This window comes from Harpegnathos saltator, unplaced genomic scaffold (assembly GCF_003227715.2).
Source record: "Harpegnathos saltator strain DR-91 unplaced genomic scaffold, Hsal_v8.6 scaffold295, whole genome shotgun sequence".
In the NCBI taxonomy this organism is placed as follows: Eukaryota; Metazoa; Arthropoda; class Insecta; order Hymenoptera; family Formicidae; genus Harpegnathos; species Harpegnathos saltator.
This window is the reverse complement of record NW_020230089.1, coordinates 456867-476160: the sequence shown is the minus strand read 5'-3', so window position 1 is coordinate 476160 and position 19294 is coordinate 456867. Positions and strand designations below refer to the sequence as shown.

The 19294-nt window shown below is 46.0% G+C and overlaps 1 protein-coding gene across 1 annotated transcript in view; it reads left to right on the top strand.

Moving 5' to 3' along the window:
* The window catches only part of Ddr (discoidin domain-containing receptor 2), a 320014-nt gene extending 305151 nt beyond the window's left edge, over positions 1 to 14863 (top strand). The window contains exons 18-19 of the mRNA XM_019843972.2: positions 7558 to 7707; positions 9321 to 14863. Coding sequence (XP_019699531.1) covers positions 7558 to 7707; positions 9321 to 9482 — 312 coding nt within the window. The 3' untranslated portion in view covers positions 9483 to 14863. The remainder of the gene's footprint in view (positions 1 to 7557; positions 7708 to 9320) is intronic.
* Positions 14864 to 19294: the final 4431 nt, after the last annotated feature.

The following is a 19294-nucleotide window of genomic DNA, read 5'->3' as shown; positions in this document are numbered from 1 at the left end:
GGGGGGGGGAGAGAGAGAGAGAGATAGAGAGAGAGAGAGAGAGAGAGAGAGAGAGAGAGAGAGAGAGAGAGAGATCAAACGCCGATTACGCATCACGGAGTTTGTAGAGCCAAGAACGCTGTTTGAAATTCCACGCGCGAGAGCGACTTTCGAGTTATTCTATTATTCGCGCAACTGCGAGTGACCGAAACGACAAAACAGCGACATTGATAACGCGTTCAGCGTGAATAGCGCGGCTCACCACCGCGACGCGGTGGCTCATGTTGAATTTTGCGTTCGGATCGTTCGACATCTCGCTTCTAAAGTGAAGCATCATCATGGCTGAGCGTTGTGAGACACGTGTTAACCCGCTTAGCGGTATCGATGCATATGCGTATGTTTAACCCTTGAAAGCTATCATCAAAGAAAATCACGTTAATGCTGTCATAGATGGAATTTCACCCCGGTATATATTTCTTATTTTAAAAATAAAAAAAGTCTAACAAATGCAATTAAGTGTTTTACTACTATCGAATATTAGATGAAAAGCGGAGAAGTTTCTATCTGCAGCAAATAATTTAACATTTAATAAGGACGAGACAAAATTCGCGTAGAATGAAATTTCACCTATGGCAGCTTTTAAGGGTTAAATACGCCCGACTTTTCCTCACTCGGACACTGTCCGGACAAAATGTGACGAACATTACTGCGAACGGACGCTCGCCACAATTTTCCCGCGAGAAAGGGAGAAGTCTCGTCACACAATCGTGACAGATTTCGTCTCAACGGATTTCGTCGTTTTAATTTAAATATAAATCATTTTCCTCCGCCTTTAATAAGAGAGGAATTTCTTCCTACAGCTATGTTAGCTACGAGATAACGCGCATTTGGCGGTCGCCGTGACGACAGATATTACGGCAACGGAATATTTCAGGAGATCCACGAGCGAAAAAGTACGATCGCGTGTCGGCAATTTTCCGGTTTGCGCGGCTCGCCGTCTCCTCCGAGAAACATTCGATTAACGACTTTCCGCTCGATCGTTACCTCCACCCGCTCCCTCGTCTCGTCTCTGTCGAGGTGGATTCGAGTCGGCCGCGTCGTAGACGGTTATTTATCGTTCGCTCAGCGGCGATAATTTACGCGGAAGTAACAACGCGTGCGTGCGTACGTGCGTACGTACGTACGTACGTACATATGTGCGTGCGTGCACGTGCGCACTTGCTCGCTCGCTTGCTTCGTAAGTAATCGAATCACGCCTTAAGATCTTCTCGTAACACGCGCAAACTGCAAACTCTCTCCGCACGCATATGCAATCTTCGCGGAGCGCGCGCTCGCGCCACCGGCGGCAGATATTACGCAATTTAAATACTTAAGTCGTGGGTAATTTCGCGTCGCGTACGCAGTCGTTCCTCGTAAATCGATTCGAAATCGCGCGATCCTAACGCCGCGCGCAGCGCGCGCGGCAGCCTCCCCTCGGCGAGAACAGCCCGGCTTTCGGCTGTTTATTTATTTATCCACTCGGTTCCCCGCTTAATTAAGCGAAAATGCGATTCGCCGCGGATGTTAATAACAATAGGAGCGGACACACACAAATATCCGAGGTATTTTTCAATCGACGCATTTGTTTCTCTATGCTCTTTTGTTATTCCTTCTCTCTTTTTCTCTCTCGTTCTTTCTCGTTTGTTCAAGAGAGAGAAAAAGAGAAAGTGTGAAATCGTATATGGCTGATTGTTTAATTTCGCTGCGGCAAAAACCCCACTAATTTATTAAGCGAGTACGTGTCACCGACATGTCGCGTCGTTTTGTGACATTTTGTCGTACGATTAGCTCGCTCGGCGAATCATACGCGTGCCAATGAGAAGGAAAAATGCATCAACGGACATCAATATGGGAGAAAAAAAGAGGAAGAGCGCGACCGGCGTAACTGCTTTACAGAGCTCCGCGAAGCTCGGGCTTACTCGGGAGTAACCGAGTTACTCGGCTGAACTTTGAGTGTGGGAGGAGGGGAACTCGAAGGCGCATACCGTTTCCATAAATTACTCGTTCGCGCTTAAACATTAGGTTACCGGCGGCGCGCAAACCTCGCTTTTAATCTTTTTCGCGGCTACGCGCGGAATCAAATACTTCAACTCCCTCCCAAAGAAAGATACACGCTGTGCAGAAGCAAATGAGAACGAGAGGCTCACGCCTCGTCGTGATATTGGCGAGTTCTTTCTCGCACGATAAATTCGCGCACAGTGGCGGCGAATAAATTCAGCATAATTCGCGGCAAGTAATTCAGCGAGAGGCGAGTCGTGTGGCGAATAATTCGCAGTAGACAATTGAATTAAGTTAAGCAGCACAAGGGAAACTTATACAGTACGGCGCTATAGCCGAGTCGAAATCTTGGCTCCGCACTTAACTCGGCAAATTCCCGCTGCAACTTGCAGGACCAATGGAGAATCTCGAGATGTAACGCGCTTCACGGGGCTATCGTCCTCCTTCGACACGCTTCGGAATTATTTAATATTCGATTACCTCGACATTCTCCTCCTGTCTCTCTCCTTGCTCGCGATTAATCTTGATTCTTAATTTCGCCGAGCAATGCGCTGATTGTGTCGCTTGCTCGACCGCAGATTATAATGTTTTATTCCTGTTATCATTTTTTTTTTCAATGCGTAGAAAACTTTAGTGAGATCTAGGGTTCTGTAAGGGATGCGAAATTTCGAAAAAAAATTTCAGGATTTATATAAGGACAAGTGAGATAATTCGAAACAAGATACGCGACTCAAGCAATAGTTTTAGAAAGATAAATTATCAATTGCGGGACTTTCAAGAAATTCAAGATCTCGACTCGGATATCGTGCGATTCTTCGTGACATTTTATTGTGCGTGACATTTTATTGTGCGATTGTAAACGTCGATAAAATTCTCGAATAAACTCTCGAATAAATTCTTAATAAAGATGTCGAGGTCACGATAGTCAGCAAGTGACGGACTCATCAAAATCGGCCCGCGGTCGCATAATGTCGCATAATGGAATTTTCGGATTCGTCAACATAGTAATGTATATTTTCCCTTGCGCTTTTCGTTGGGAACCAATGCGATTTGCTATACACACATGCACTACTACAAATGACGCTCAATGAGCGTTCTAATTGCACGCTCACCATTAATGAGTCACGATGAGACACGATGAGGCGTTCAGAAGCGTCCATCTATCCGGGTCCATCGGAGTCCTGGGCCCAGGAACGTCGCAATCTCCGTCCCACGCGATCTTGTTCCATATTTGTTGCACTTCACTCGCGACGCGGCTGATATTCGTGTTTCCGGCGAGTTAACGATAATCGAGTAAAAGTCGCGATTTATTTGCGACTTGAATCGCGGCCATTTCGAAATTCTCGAATTCGTTCGATCAACTCACGCTATCGTGATGATCCCGCGAGTGTAATTCGGCGAGCGATTTTCTCGAATCGTCAATCGGCGAAATCGTGGCGATTGTGGAAGCTATCGACACGAAACATAATCGTGATTGTCCGAAATGCCCGTCTCTTCCGAACAAACGCGAATGAGAGACGTTCGTCGCGTATTGTCAACGAAATAGGTGCTTCTTCCGTCGCGAGAAATTATTTATTCACAAATTACGTTATCTTGCGTCGGCGTCATATGCGAGACATGTGCGTGAAAATGCAAAGACTGTGAGCGGATTTAAAACGCTAAAAGCGAGCGTGTATCAAGTCGACGCGATTCCGCGTGCGGTTTCGGGAGCGAGATAACGCGAATCTCTGATGCTGGCTTCGCGGTATTTCGGCGGGGCTTATCTGCATGCGCTATCGAAATTAATTTCGCTGCGTCCGTCTCTGTTTGCGGGGTTCGCACAGCGGCGGATGCGCGAATGTACGCGCGGGAAGCCCGAAAAATTGATAATCACGGCGATCGCGAAATCTATCAATGCGACCAAACTAATCGCGCGTTTCGCGCGCGGTGGCGCATTATATAACGCGTGCCGAACAATCGGAGAGTCGCACCGCGCGAATAATTCCGTCGAATAATTCTACAGTTTCAACCAAATATAAAATGGAATAGAATTAATGATATAGAGCATCGCGCGTTAATGTGATTGTGTTGACTTGAGGTTAAAACTGGCATTAAAACTTGTTGAAAAATACTCAAAGATGTACAGTATTGTCTTGTAAATATTTCGAAATATCTTATGCTCTTTCCACAAGTATCTTTAAATATATTACTTTTAAAGGATTTTGATATTAAAAATGTATAATATTTAAATATTCTCGAAAGCTGTGATATAATTTTAATATAAATATTTCTTTTCATTTATATTTCGCATGTCTGCGAAGAAACAATCTCCTGATTGTTTCGAACGGTATATTTCGTTGGACGACACAAAATATGTAAAAAGTTACGAACTATTCAAATCGCATTGACTCGAAACAAAGAAACCACCACTTTTAAACCAAATCATTTTAACCTCTTCGGAGACACCCCGACACGTTCATGTATGCTTGTATGTTTTCTTTTGTTTCGAATTCAAACATTGTGAAGATAAATAATGTATATTATTGTGAGTAAATATTCATCTCAAAATTCATAAACAGCGAAATCTCGTCATGATTATTGCAGATATTATAATGTTATTTCAAAGTTAAACAATATAAAATCATTAAATTAAATTTCTCACGACCGATTAATCGGCGCGTTTGAAGAGGTTAAATTTTTGTACTAATTTTTTTCATTTTTCACTCACCAAAACCACAGTAGATCGGAGCCGGCCACATTCTGCTACACGATCTGGAACGAAAAAGAGACCCTTTTTTGTAGTTAACACCAACATGTGAGTAAAAGATAAGAGCGAGTTAAGTATTTGCGGTCATAAATCGTACTTCGTATTTCATCAGTTACATTTGGACTTTTTACCGGAAAAACTAAGGAGCAAATGCACAAAAATGAACATACCTTCGAGCCAGCTCCGCTTGGCATGAACCGGATCCTCCGGTGCAGCATCCACGTTTACCAGAAGTGTCCTCCACGACCACATCCATCGCAGTAGCAGAGAACTTTCATCATGCCTGAAACATAAAATAATTTCTTTGATTAGCAGCAGAACGACAAAGAAGTCGCTCGATCTCGACGAGCCGCTATTACATAAATATTCAATCCAGAAATGTCGATCGCGAACGAGAGAGAATCGGCCGTTTCTCTTTCACTCGAATCTAACGAAAACAAAAATCGTCACGCTCAAAAATACAAAATGCCCTTCGCTGCTTTCAAAGGTGTAAACACAAAGGTGTAAACACAATGATCATACGCGCAAGATTCTATAAATGAATCGTAGTTGATCGAAATAGATTTCAACGAGGAACAAAGAGGAAGAAAGATAAAGAATCCGCACAAAGCTCACCTTTGAGGAGATGCTACTCGGCTCAAATCCAATCCTCCGGCACGGCATCCGGGTTCCCCAAAGCTCGTTGCAGCCCTCGCGATGTCCCGCTAGATCTGGAACAAATAATGTTTTCGATCAGTTACAGCGGCAACGACGCGACTGAGTCTGGAGAGACGATTCGAGAAGACGAAACTTTCGGGCAGAAGTTAGGTTAGGTTAGGTTAGGTTAGGTTTGGTTAAATTAAATTGAGTTATATATTTCTCCCAGATTCATATTCATCAATACAAGCCCAGAACACGGTAATTACCCGTTATGACGCACACGATGCTCGCCCACAGGCAACTTTTATTCTCTCTGCGACAGCAGATCTCGCAAAATCGGCGACGGCAGCGGCGATATCGTCCTCACTCGCACGTGTCGATGATTGTTATGAACGCGCGAAGGCTCGGGCCCCCGCCGCGACGCGTTGAAGGTCACGCTACTTGTGGCGCGATACATGCGCAAGCGCGCGCAGTGTAAATAATAAGATCCTCTAGAGTATTCTGGAGCCTAAACAATGGATATGCGGTGTCCCTTAAGTTCGGAATGTAAATTTGGAAAATGTGGGAAAATCCTTGCAAAGTCGTAATAGACGAAATTCGAATCATCGGGACAACTTGCCGCATTTTTGCTCGAAATGCTTTGCTCGATTTATTTATCGAAACGAAAATACAATATCCCGAGAGAAAAATGTATCAAAGCGTCACGATCAGTTGTCGGTCAATTTCGCAAGACGCCAAGTTTCATCTCTCAGATAAATTATTAAGGCTATTAATTTTCTACCTAAGTGAAGCGATTGTGTACGATCAAATATTCAAGTACGATCAAATATTACTGTCGGACCAGTAGATTTAAATAATTCACAGTTAAAAAGCACCGATTTAAAAGTGTCACCGCTAATTCATCTGTCAATATTGGCTGATTTTATGGATAGCGTATCCATAATTAATCACACGTGAGCAATGGAAGGACGAAATTAGTCCGGTTCTAAAAAATCAATATCAACCATGCTATGAAAATTAATAATAAATGACGCAGATCGATATACGCGTGATCGCATGGAAATTATTGCAATAATAATTACGAGTCTGCGATTACAGCTGTATAGTCGTAGATAATTCGAAATCTGTCGCAACTGTAATATCTACGCATATATATAATAAAATATTAATATCAAGAATTATAATAATAATAATAATAACAACGTACATTGTCTTAAAAAAAAAAAAAAGATCAAAATTGGAAAAGTGAGAAAATATCTGTAAAAGTCATAATATCAAAATTCTAATACTAAGACAATCTTTCGAAATACAATCTTACCGAAATACTTAATTTAATTAGTTTATTGGTGGATATACATTGTCCTGAAACAAAATATATCAAATTTTTAAAGTAAGGCATTTTTTTTAAATTACAACACTAAAATCCAGCTACCGAGACAATCTCCTGAAATACAATTTTGCCGAAATATCGAAAGCAAGAATGTACTCAAATGAGTAAATATTAAGACTCCCGGATGCTCGCGATGACCATCTTGATTCATGACGTCAGAAACAAGAAAATACATGCTTAAAATTCTTGCAGCAAAGTACATCGAAACGCAAAAATAGAGTAGTTACCGTGAAGTCAATGCGACAGAATCATAAAAGAAGATAGGTTAAAAAGTTGAGTTACGTGTCACATTGGTATCACGGTAATTTATTGATCGTTAGAGCGAGAGGAAAGTGTTGTAGGAGTATCTTACAGGTGTACTCAATCGATTCCTTCACTTCGGCGTACTTTGCAGGACTTTCGAATATGCACTTTCTCGCTTTTGATGTTATACGAGTAAATCGAGATGGCCGCGACGAGCATCCAGGAGCCTTAACATGTCTACGTGCGAGTGTTTTCGCGTTAAGTGTCGCTCCTCGGAGCGCAATTGTACACCTGAGGAGATTCTACTTTGAGATATTGTCTCGCAGTTTGGACTTCAATGTCGCGTGACTTCTCAGCTGGGAGAAGAAACAGTCCCAGTCCCCGTATTTCCCGAGATCTGCATTTTTCGGGCCAACGCGCGCGTTCAGCTAAATCGCTCTCGTCTGTGACGGCAGCCGCCGCGACGGAGCCCGAGCCGAGCTCTTATACGAATCTCCTTGGATGCGTTACGTGTTGTTCGCAGGGGAAGTACACGTGTAAGGGCGACGTGTGGGCGTTCGCCGTGACCCTGTGGGAGATCCTGACGTTCGCGCGGGAGCAGCCCTTCGAGGAATTTCCGGATCATCGAATAGTGGAGAACGCGACTTACTTTTACGAGGAGGATAAGCGAAGGGTAAGTGCGCGGAATAATTCTTCGACATCTTCCTTCCTCCTTCATGCGCTCGCGAGCGCATTGTGTCCGACGTACTTAACGTAATGAGCACACTGAGCACTTGATTTCGCGTCGAGTGCCTCGCGGAGCTTTTCAGGCCGGCTTTGAACGCCGCTATTTATTCCGTCTTTCAGACTTCTGATTACCTTACTCCGTGGATTCTTACGACTTTACTCCATTTCCCTCCCTTCCTTTCCCTTCTTTTCGTTTTTTCCACCCCTTTCCTTCCCCTCTTTTTTTATCCTCTCTCTGTCCCCCCCCCCTCCCCGCCCCTCTCTTTCTCTCTTGCACGCGCGCGCGCACGGCTAATTTCAAAAGTGGCCCTCTCTCAGCGGGCCGCGGTGTTCTGTTTCTCTCTTTTTATTTCGCTCTCTCTTTCGAAGGCGAATATAGCGCAATTAACGTCATCGAAGAGGGTCGCGGGCTCTCGAATAAACGCTCGCCCGCGTGCTGAACACGCCATTGTAAAAGCGCGCGCGAGTGTTCCGTGGAAACGGAAACGAAGCACTACTTGCCGGGTAATTCGTGTAACGTAATAAATATCGCGACTAGCACGCTCCGTGTTGAGCCTGCGTTCGTTTTGTCAGCGTCGACAATGCTTCAAAATAACACGCACGCTGTAAGAATTGTTTTATTCCGTTAATTTCTCCCTTCCACCACTCGTCCCTCACTATCTGTCCACTTCTCTTTTACTCTCTCGATTTTGCCGGCCACAAACATTTGCCATCAATTATGAATACGAGGTGTTTTTATTCGCGCGGCTCGTCTTGTTTATTTTAAAACAGTGCACGATGCAAGAGACGATAATCTGTTTCCTGCTTCGACATATCCGCGAAAAATAATGTACATTCACCGAGTTGACAGCACGTTCGTCTGATTCGCGTGAAGTGTACAATCGAACGAGCTTATGCATATCGCTTGACCAAGATACCGTAATCAGCTTCTGGTAGGAGGCAAATTTAATCCTCTTTCAACGCCATTATGTGTACTCTTTGTTCCCCTCAAACAAACGACATCAAGTCGTGGTCTGAACTGTTTAAATATTGATTATACGGAGTCTCTCGCGTAAGTCGAAGCAATTAACTTCACTTTCTGTAAATCTTTCAAGTCTGAAAAGTTGGGCGCACATTGATTATGCGCTCTGATACTAAAATTAAAAAATTTACGACAAGAGAATTATTAAAACAGAGACATAAAGTTTGCTAAGATTTAGAGCTTCTCAAACGAAAAGAAATTTGTTGAGGTTAAACAATTCACAGAAACAAAAAGAAATTACTGAAGAAGGAATTTAAAATTATAGAGATTTGAAAATACAATTAAAAAAAAAGAAAAATTGTCGAAATTCAACAGTTTATGAAAACAAAATTGCTAAAGAGAAATTTACTGAAATTTACTGAATTTACTGAAATCTACAAGAAAAACAGGATAAATCAGCTTGGCTACCGAGAAGCTCACCAAAGAAGACGGATAACGGCGATTGAAAAATGGACCGAACTAAACTCTTTCGAGAAATGAATTACGACACGTGGTCAAGCGCGGTCAATGTGACCAAGTCTGGCTTTTGTTTCATTTAGATGATACTGCCGCTGCCGAAGAACTGTCCGAAGGAGATCTACGATCTGATGCGCGAGTGCTGGCAGAGGAACGACGTCGACCGGCCGACCTTCCGCGACATCCACCTGTTCCTGCAGCGCAAAAACCTCGGCTACAAGCCCGGTGAGTCCAACGATACCTGATACAGAGAACTGGAAGGCTGGAACCTGATCCGGCTTTCTATGATCGGCGAGCTCAACGGCAACTGGTGGAACTGTCCCTCATCGACCAAGCTAGATCAAGTCAGACCAAGTTAGTACCCAAGTGACGATCCGTAAATCGGCACGAACGTACCAACCAACCAACCAACCAACCAACCAAACCAACAAAACAACCAACCCAAACCGCGGCCGCCGTCGTCGTCGTCGTCGTCGTCGTCGTCGTCGTCGTCGTCCTCGTACGTCGGTAATTCGCGTGCGCGCGAATTAACACACGTGTCGCTGACGTTGTAGAAAGAACACAACGCGCAGGAACACCGTCGTAGCGGACGAGTCAGTCGGTAGCCGGTGCCGACCTCGTCGTCGGTCTCGCGCGCCGCCGGCGCTCTTTTCACGGTTGTTTTTTTATTTTCCCTTCTTTTTTTCATACCACAGCACCACGTCGACGTGGTGTCTCCTCATGGAGCCGCGCGTACATCGCACACACGCTGTCGTGAATAGCGTTAGCTGAAACCGATAACCGGTACGAATCGCACAAATCACTGTCGCCGTAGTAGCAGCAGCAGCAGCAGCAGCAACAACAGCAACAGCAGCAGCAGCAACAGCGGCCGCCGGAGCGAGCGCGCTTCGCGCGAATTTCGCGGTCTTTCGCGCGCGCGCGGACGAGCGAGTAGTCGAAGCTGAAGCGCACAGGTCGTTATCACCGTCGAGGACGGACAGCTCGCCCGTCTCACAGGCCGTGCGCGTGCCGGCTGTCGCTTGCGTAACAACGTTTGACAATTGACAATAGCCGTAACAATGTTCGTTTCTTAGTCTACGATTCACGACGGAACTCCAGCCGGGATTCCATTTGTAACCTCGCGCGCCGCGTTACGCGCACCTAATCCGTGAATTTATTATCTGCGTATGCTTGTGTCTGCTGTGTGTGTGTGTGTGTGTGTGTGTCGTGTGTGAGTGACTCTATGTAAGTGTATTGTGATTTTTCTCGCGCGAGCAGAACTCTGCGTCTCGGCCCGAGGATTCCGTCGCGAATCACACCGATCGTCCACACAGCCGTTGTTATACGACAAGCACGCGCTGTGTTCTTCGATCCCGCATCGTGCATCGTTCCTCCCGCCAGAATGCCGCCAGGAATGCGAACATCGACGGAAGAGAAGTCGCGATACTGTTTTTGCCCTTCTCGCGACTGCCGTTGCCGCGTGTCCGATTGGGGGATTTGCGCTCCGCTGATTTTCACAGGAGACATTTCCTCGGATCTCCAAGGTGTTCGAAGCTTTCATCGAGATGAAAACGTTGCTACCTTTCTTCCTCTAATCGTACGATCGAAGCCATAAAGGTTGACACACTTGTTCTTGATTCGTTTCGTAAAATTCAATTCTAGTGTAAGAAGTGTAAGTATAAACAAGACTTAAGGTATAATCGGAGAAAGAAAGAGAGAGATATATGATCGTTAGAGAGAAGAGCAGAATGTTGGATATTAATGCGAGTTTGGTTAAATTTTTACGGGAGGTTAACAATGTATCGACACTGTAACATAAATATTGCGGAACAATTTCAACTCTCCACATCGTTTTTCGTAGCAATGTTTGCATCGGCCAATTTGTAATAAATTTTTAATCTCTTTTTCGTGCAAAATGTAAGAAAAAAACAGACTCGCTTTCAGGTCTCCCCAAATTGCGTAACAATTTTTCGTCTCGTAATTATGTATGTCCTCCTAATTAAATTTATTTAACTATATTTATATAGCCTCCTAATTATTTTTATCTTCTAATTATACCGTTTGAAAATTAATAATGAAAACACTCAACGTTCTTTTGGCTCCGCCAACTGAGGATTAATCTCCTCAGTACCGCAGATCACTAATTTGGAGAAGTTATCCGTTAAAAATAATGCAATGCAATTTTGTTTTTGCGCAATATCCTCCAACTTCCGATAACCATCTGTCCCTACCAACTAGCGCATTAAAAAAAGCGTGTCAACCATTATTGCCCAATTGTACAGTCAGTTCTAGAGATGTGCGATTTTTCGACATATGACAAACACTGTGATCTCCCTCTATTGAATCGCAATGCGATATGCAATTGGATCTTTGATGCATGCGATTTGACGAAAACTCCTGCGATTCGAAATTACACGCCAAATCCAAATCACGCATACAAACGCGAAAAGTCGCGTACAATTTCAAACCACGTACGATTAAAAGTCGAGAGAGCGACATTAAATCGCGCCCAATTCAAAATCGCACTCGCGATATGAAATCGCGTTTACGATACAAAATACTGCGGCGCGATATGTCACATTCATCGCGACTCTTGAGAAAGATCGCGTCGCAATGCACGGTCTCGCAAAATCGCACGTCTCCAGCCGATTCTCGGTGATTTTTATCACGTGCTCACTCGATGTGCGACACCTCGGTCGTTTGCCCTTGGGGCCTGCCTTCGCGCAACCTGTTCTTCCTCCTTCGTCCTCCCGAGCTCTCGTTACCCATTACGGTACATTACAGTACGTTTCACGCGATGCGCCCGGCCGTGGCGACGACGCAGCGCCGACGTCGGCGTCGGTGTCGTCGGCGCTCTCGGACAGATTATGATTTTGATCCGCGGCATTCGATACGAAATGGAACGTTTCGAAGCGCCGGCAATACGCGCAGGGAGCACGTTCGATAAATCGCGCGCTCACGCGGTGCCCCTCCCCGAAATTGATACTGTCAGTAAACAAGCTTATGATATCCCCCGCCGTAACGGCACTCGTGTCACGTTCGGGATATACGCGAGGGATCGGACTCGAAAATCGAACGGGGGCGTGCGCCAACGACAACGATGACATTTCCGGCGACGCCAGCGCGAATAACGCCGGCTCGCTCCGTGACTCTCGGGAAGGAAGGAAGGAAGGAAGGAAGGAAGGCCAAGGAAAGGGGAAAGAGGTAGAGGAGAAAACGAAGGGGGAAGAAGTGAAGAAAAAGCCGGGAAAAGCGGAGCTGTTCCCCACGCACGGGGAACCGGCGAGAGCGCGCGATGACTTTCATTCTTTCGGCGGGATCACGGTGTATCCGTTTCCGCGCGGGCCTTTTGTACGTAGCTTTCGTATAGACGCGAAGAGATTTGTTTCCTCGGAGGGTATAGATCTACACGTATATGTATACACACACATGCATATGAATATATATACATATAGATATATATAGAATTTTTAAGAACGATTAGGCGAGTTGTTGTTTTCAGCAGAGCGGAGCGTGCATCTCGGAATTGCGAGTAGAGACTTCAGTGTAGTTAGCGGAACTCACACGTGGAAACAGGAGGAGATTCGCAAGCTAATCGTTTTCGGGATACTTGGTTTTTTTTATTTTGTAAACTGAGTTACCTACGATTAAATGTGTGCGGTTTAATACGCACTGTTTGCATTTTTCAACGCCTATTTTCTCGATAATTTCTCGAAATAGATTAGATAAATTTTCGGAAATATTAAGGGCAAATAATAAAAACTTTTTTATTGTACATTTTATAACGATTAGAAAGAGAAGACTATCTTTAGCATGTTAAGCCATGTTAGTCGTAAATTAATTTCCGTCTCAATTTCAAAACAGTTAATCGATTTTGCGAAAGAAATTAAATTAATGTTCTGAAACCCCCATTGTAAATCAATTCTTAACACAATTTCGCAAAACAAATCGAAATAACTTCCAGAGATATCATCCTGAACAAGTAAAATTTTTCTCGACTGCACCTTGTAACAATCAAAACAAAAGTTACCTTTTTATATTAAGTCAAAGTTCCAGCGTTCCCACCGTAGATTTCCATCTGATTCCGAAATTAATCAATATTTCCCATCGCAATAGTCCAATTTCACTACTCAATCTTTATCACAGATAACAGCACAGTTTACACGTCCACCGGAGACGCAGAAGTCTCAGAGCTTTCCAACGCGTTTTACTTCACGCCGCTGCAATACCCACAGTCAAAGTTATCGACGATCCATATCGAGCCACGTGCGGCGAATGATTCGGCGCAGTCAGCACAACGTAAACAACCTGACGCGGCCTTGCCCCCACTCTCGCGCTCGGCCGTTCACTCGTGGACGCGCGAGTAGTCCCACGGCCATGGGTCGTGACGTTCCCCCGCGCATGCGCATGCGCATGCGCGCTGCGAGTTACTCTGCTGCTGGCACGTGCAGCGCGTGCTCGCCGATTCCGAGCGTAAAGCGCAGAATGAAGGATTGTAACTCACGAACGAGTCGATGTACAGATATCGAGTAAAAAGCAACGGCCATTCTTCTCACACGACGTGTCTTTCTTCGCGACGGAACTGCCGAGATTATCTCCTTCATCGGCGACTGACCGCGAGGAAACTCGAGTTTCGTCAGCTGAACGTTGTTGGTCGCGAGCTGACGAACAATGAATGCATGTTCCGCTGACTATGCATGATTGACACTGGTCTGATTGTTACACAGGATACATTGCATATTTTTAGAGGATATTCTAAAAGAGTAGATATCAAGTCTCAGCTTGAGACGTTGAGAGACAAACATCCCGGCGACGATTAGTTCGCGAATTAATTTTTCATCCGCGCACCCAACAATCTATACATATCCCTTAAACTTCGCAGGACCTAAACTTTCAGATACATATCATCCTCTTGCGGCATGAAACATTCTTTCCCTTTGCAACAAAAGAAGGAGACCTTTGAGACCTTCCTCTTGGTCGTTGTTAGTTCCGTTGGCCGCAGGATCCCGAGTCCCGAGCGATAATTCCGAGACGTGCCATATGTCGCAAGTGTATACGATCGAGTCGACCGTGAAGTCGATCGATGTGGCGTTTGCGGTTGGTATTTTTCGCGCCAGCGACACTGACGAGAGCGCGACGAGCAGCTCTCTCCTCATGGGGGGACGAGTGCGCAAGTACGAACTAATTACCGCCGGTCCGATCGTTTTTAATCGCGCGACCAATAACTTCCTCTCGCCGATTGACCCGCCGGCGACGTGGTTCCTCATTAACTTTTTCATCTCTTCGCGCCGCGCCGCGCGGAGAGAACGGAATTATACACGGACGTCGTCGCTTCGAGTGGAGCGTGAGATCTCTCATCGATGCGCGCGAGAGATTTACGGAATGGACTAGAGAGAGTGAGAGAGAGAGAGAGAGAGAGAGAGAGAGAGAGAGAGAGAGAGAGAGAGAGAAAGAAAGAGAGCGTACGAGGCGCTCTCCGCGCTAAATTAATCGAACCGTTGCGCGCTGGACGAGGAGGCAGGAAACGTTCTCTCCCCTTTTTCTTTTCTCCTCCTTTACCTTCCCCTACCCCTCCCTTCTATTCCTCCTCCTCTTTTCCCCTCCCCTTTTTTTTCTCTTCCTCGAGGAGTTCGAAAAAGGAAGATAATCTTAAGCCGCGATTTTGCGAGTTAAGTTTCCTCCAACTACCGTTAAGCTTAAAATGCGCTTTAGCCCGAGTGCATAAATGTTTGACAATACCATTAGAGGTTGCAGTAAAAAATTCATATAGAGTGTGTAAAGAATGTTAACGGAATTAATCCGATGGTGTGTAAGGTGTTAGGTCGATTATCGCGGCCGTCGATCCTCGACGGGCACTCGCCCCGAACGTCGGTCGCGCGTTCACACGATCGTCGTTGTTTCGTGATAGGACAGAGGGGGAGGGGGTCGTTGCCCTCCAGCAGCCCTGCTCTGTCTTCGGCTGTCCGGCCAGCGACTCCGTCAGCCGGTCGCGGGGCCGGAAGCCACGCCGGCTGGATGTGCCGTGATTCCAGAGGGCGGACGTGAAAACGGGGACACGGCAAGCGGAATGGAGAAAAAGAGACAGAGCGAGACAGAGATAGAGTGTGAGAGAAGAGGGAGAGAGGAAGAGAAGGAAGCACGTGTGACCTGACGTTAAGTTTATAGCGTGAAATAGGGATGGGCGATTTACCCGGCGAACGATTCTCGCGCGACTCGAAGCGTAGGCCGCGAACGCCTCGACATGGGCCGGCTCGCGCTTAATTATCCCCTGCGATTTCTTCGCTCCCATTCGCGCGCGCGCGGGAGACGCCGCGGGAAATACGTTTCCCGGGTAAATGGCTGTCGTTAGCGCGAAATAATGAGAGACTTATATACTTGTTAGGAGAGTGGTTTCTCTATACGGGGCCGTATACGAGCGGAAAGAAGATAAATAGCCGTGCGCGAAACATGACGGGGAGAGGGTATATTCCGCGTGACGTCCAGATCGAGAGAATGAGAGAGAATGAGAGAGAGAGAGAGAGAGAGAGAGAGAGAGAGAGAGAGAGAGAGTGAGAGAGAGAGAGAGAGAGAGAGAGAGAGACAACTGTAACGTCGCGTAAATCCCGATACGTTGTTCTAGGCACGTTCTAGCCCCGCGCAAGAGTTCAGCGACTCACGCTCGTGATCTGTAAGATAATTAAGCGTAGGATTAAATATAAGCGATGAATATGTGTAACGGTTAGGTAGTTTATGCGAAGGGACTCGCCTCTCGACCTCGCTCATCGTTGAATTCGCAGGATGAAAAATCTGCTCTCCGCGGTCCCGAAACAGCGGAACGAGGAAGTTTCTTTGATCGCGTCCCCCTCCCTCCTCCTGCCCCTCTTCCTTCTCAACTGTATATCCCGTGCCTCTCTTCTTCTCTCCTTCGATCACTCGTTAACGAGTCGTTAAGATTCCTCGAGGAACGTTCAGCGGAACGTCATCTTTCCATGAGGAAAATCCACCGTCGAGGAGAGCGAGTCTCTCTCGTTCCGTCGCTGCGAATCAACGACGATGGACGAGCGAGGCGGGCGAGGGGGGCCTTTCGCGCGACTGCGTTCGATTTCGACTATCGCCAGAGATGATTTCATTGTAAGGAAATGGGAAAATCTATAATGTTGTCTCTTTACGACACACAACGTTGATCACTTTACTATGTAAGCTTTAAGAACAATAAAATGAAGAGGGAACTCCTAAGGACTCTATACTGCCAGGCTGCGTCTGCGAAAGCGAGCGTGTATATCGCGAGTGATGATATATTATTATATTATATATATACATATATAGATATATAAATATATAACTGTCTCGCGCGCGCGCGTGCGCGCGACGATCTTGACTCGAATCGTCCGGCGAAAGAAATCGGTCGATTATCCCGTTTGCGATTTCTCCTTCGTACCGCCGTATACTCGCGAAATGTCCCTTCGAATGTGTCCGCTGCGAACGACACGCGTAAGAGAAAGTGAGCGAGAGAGATCAATCACCAGCCCCCTCAAGCCTGCCAACCCTCCTCATCCAACCTCGCCGCCGTTGAGCGCCAAATCGAGCGTTCGATCCTGCAGGACTCGCGGACGATATCTTTTACAAGAAGCCGAGGGAATGTACATAATCGCTCGCGCGGGCGTATTAACGCACAGCGGTGTAGTTTTGGACGACGCGAGATCCTCCTGCACGATCGAATGCGATTCGATCGGGAAAACGAGATCGGTCGAACCAACGCCGGGGCGATTAAACTACCACAGGTTCTTGAGAAAAAAAATTCCTCACGCAGGGGCAGAAATGTTTATCCATTTCTCCGTCAGTTTCGCTCAACGTCCATTGAGATTTCCAGATGCCTCGTTGAACAAACCCGACGACGTTTTTTTTTTTTTTTTTTCATAAAATACAAATCGGTTCTTTTGCATCTTTTGCTTCGTGCTTTAACGCGGCAATGAACGGGTCGAGCGCGTTTCAGTCGGAGGAAGCCAAATTTCCTTCTCGGAGGCGACTTTGGTTCGCAGAAATTCCGACACCTTCGGGCGAAATACGCTCGGTTTCGTCGGCGCACGTTAATTCGACCAATCTCTTTTCGCCTGTGTGCAAAAAGAAATGCGAGAAATTTCCAAATCGCTCCTCGTTATTCGCTCCTCGATCGCTTTCGTTTAATTCGGGACGAGGGGGCGGAGGGTCAACCGTCCTCGAATCGAATGGGACGATCGTCGTTAACGTGTTCCGCGCCACGTGGAAGTCAGCGGTGATGACGCACGCTGATATCGCAGCCCGATATCGCGGGCTGCCGGAATGTCTCGCCTCCGGAACGACACATAATCGTGAAATACCCTAGTAAGTATTATTTGACAAATGTACAATGGGCAACAAAGGTCGACAGCCCAACGTGTTGCAGGGCAAATGTAACCACCCAGATAGACTAACACAACTGTCACACTGTAAAGCGCGAGTAATGAACGTAATGTAACGAAAAAGATCCGTAAACGAAAGATTCGTAAGCTTTCCATCGGTGATGGTGTTATCGTAAATCCATCGATGGTGGAATTACGATTACGATCGACGATGAGGAGTTTGCAATTTTTTCATTGCATTTACGAAGCAAACACAAATACAGACGTGTTGTATTTCGAAGTAAAAACTTGCGCCATACCATGGTGTGAACTTTTTGTTACACCGATGCAGCAACAAAAATTTACGAAGTCTGTGTTTATTTAGATGCAAAGTTATTGTATACTCCTATATTTGTCTGGAATTAAAATTAAATTTTACACGACACACTCCCGTAATATTCTGAGTAAATTCCGATTGTCCCTTCGCGTTTCTACTTCATAAATCCGTACGATAAGTAGGAAGCGCTCACAAGGGATGCAACTTTTACATATCGCGTAAGTAAGTGGAATAAAAGGCTGGAGTAAAATTTACCCAAATCTAATTCTATCTGGCAGTTTGATTTACATACAGTATTTATACACATATGTGTAAAAATGGCAGGGGGAGGGAGAAACATCCAAATAACAACATATCGTACATCATGTATCAAGAATATTCTTCGTAATCTCATCATTCGAAATTCGACATATCGCGCGCGACCTGCTCTCGTTTCGCTGAAGAGGCGACTCATTCATTTCGACGGAACGATCGAACGATCCGCACGATCGCGATTCTTTCCACGGCGAGCGTGACCCTCTCCCGCTCCGCCTCGCTGCTCGACAACCCAACGTTCCGAGGGAAACATGTGCGTGTGAGAACAATTGTAGATAATAATTACAATTATGATTATGAGTGCGTTCCGCCGACTGTCTATATCTGTGCCCCACCGTAGCGATAATTTACTAATTTGGCAAGAGACCCAGAGATAGATAGAGAGAGAAAGAGAGAGAGAGAGAGAGAGAGAGAGAGAGAGAGAGAGAGAGAGAGAAAGGGGGAGAGGGTTAAAAACACTTTTTATTCAATTTTTAATAAGCGCTGTGAACTCATCATCGCAATCGACCCCAAATTCAGCCGACGTCGTCATTATCGTCGTTGTCGTTGACTTTTAGCTCTCTTTGAGGGAAACGGCGCGTTTCCCTCAAAGAGAGAGAGAGAGAGAGAGAGAGAAAGAGCGGGAGGCAGGACCGCCTGAGTCCGTCGAATCGCGCCGGAAGCGAATCCCCGCGTGATAATCGGGCGAGAGCCGAACGGAGACGACGCTCATGGCAAACCGAGAAAAACACTCGCGAAGTTTGAATAATGAAATGTTCCCGACGCCGCCGCCAGCCGCCCCGTCGGCGTCGCCACCTCGAAATCCGAGGAGATATCACTTAGTCGCGTCGCGCAACGCGATCCGATGCGCCGTCACGTCGGGAAAAAGACAATATCGCGAGAAGCGCGAGGTTCGACAGTAGCGCGAAATGCGATTCAATGAGAGAGAAAAAGTAAGAAAAAGAGGGAGAGAGAGAGAGAGAGAGAGGAAGAGAGGAAGACAGAGGAGAGAGCAGGGGAAAAGGAGGGGAGAGGAAAACTTGGCGTTCGTCTCTCGGGCGAAAAAGATTTACACAATTTATTCGGGCATCGTTCGAGAGCGTCATACACA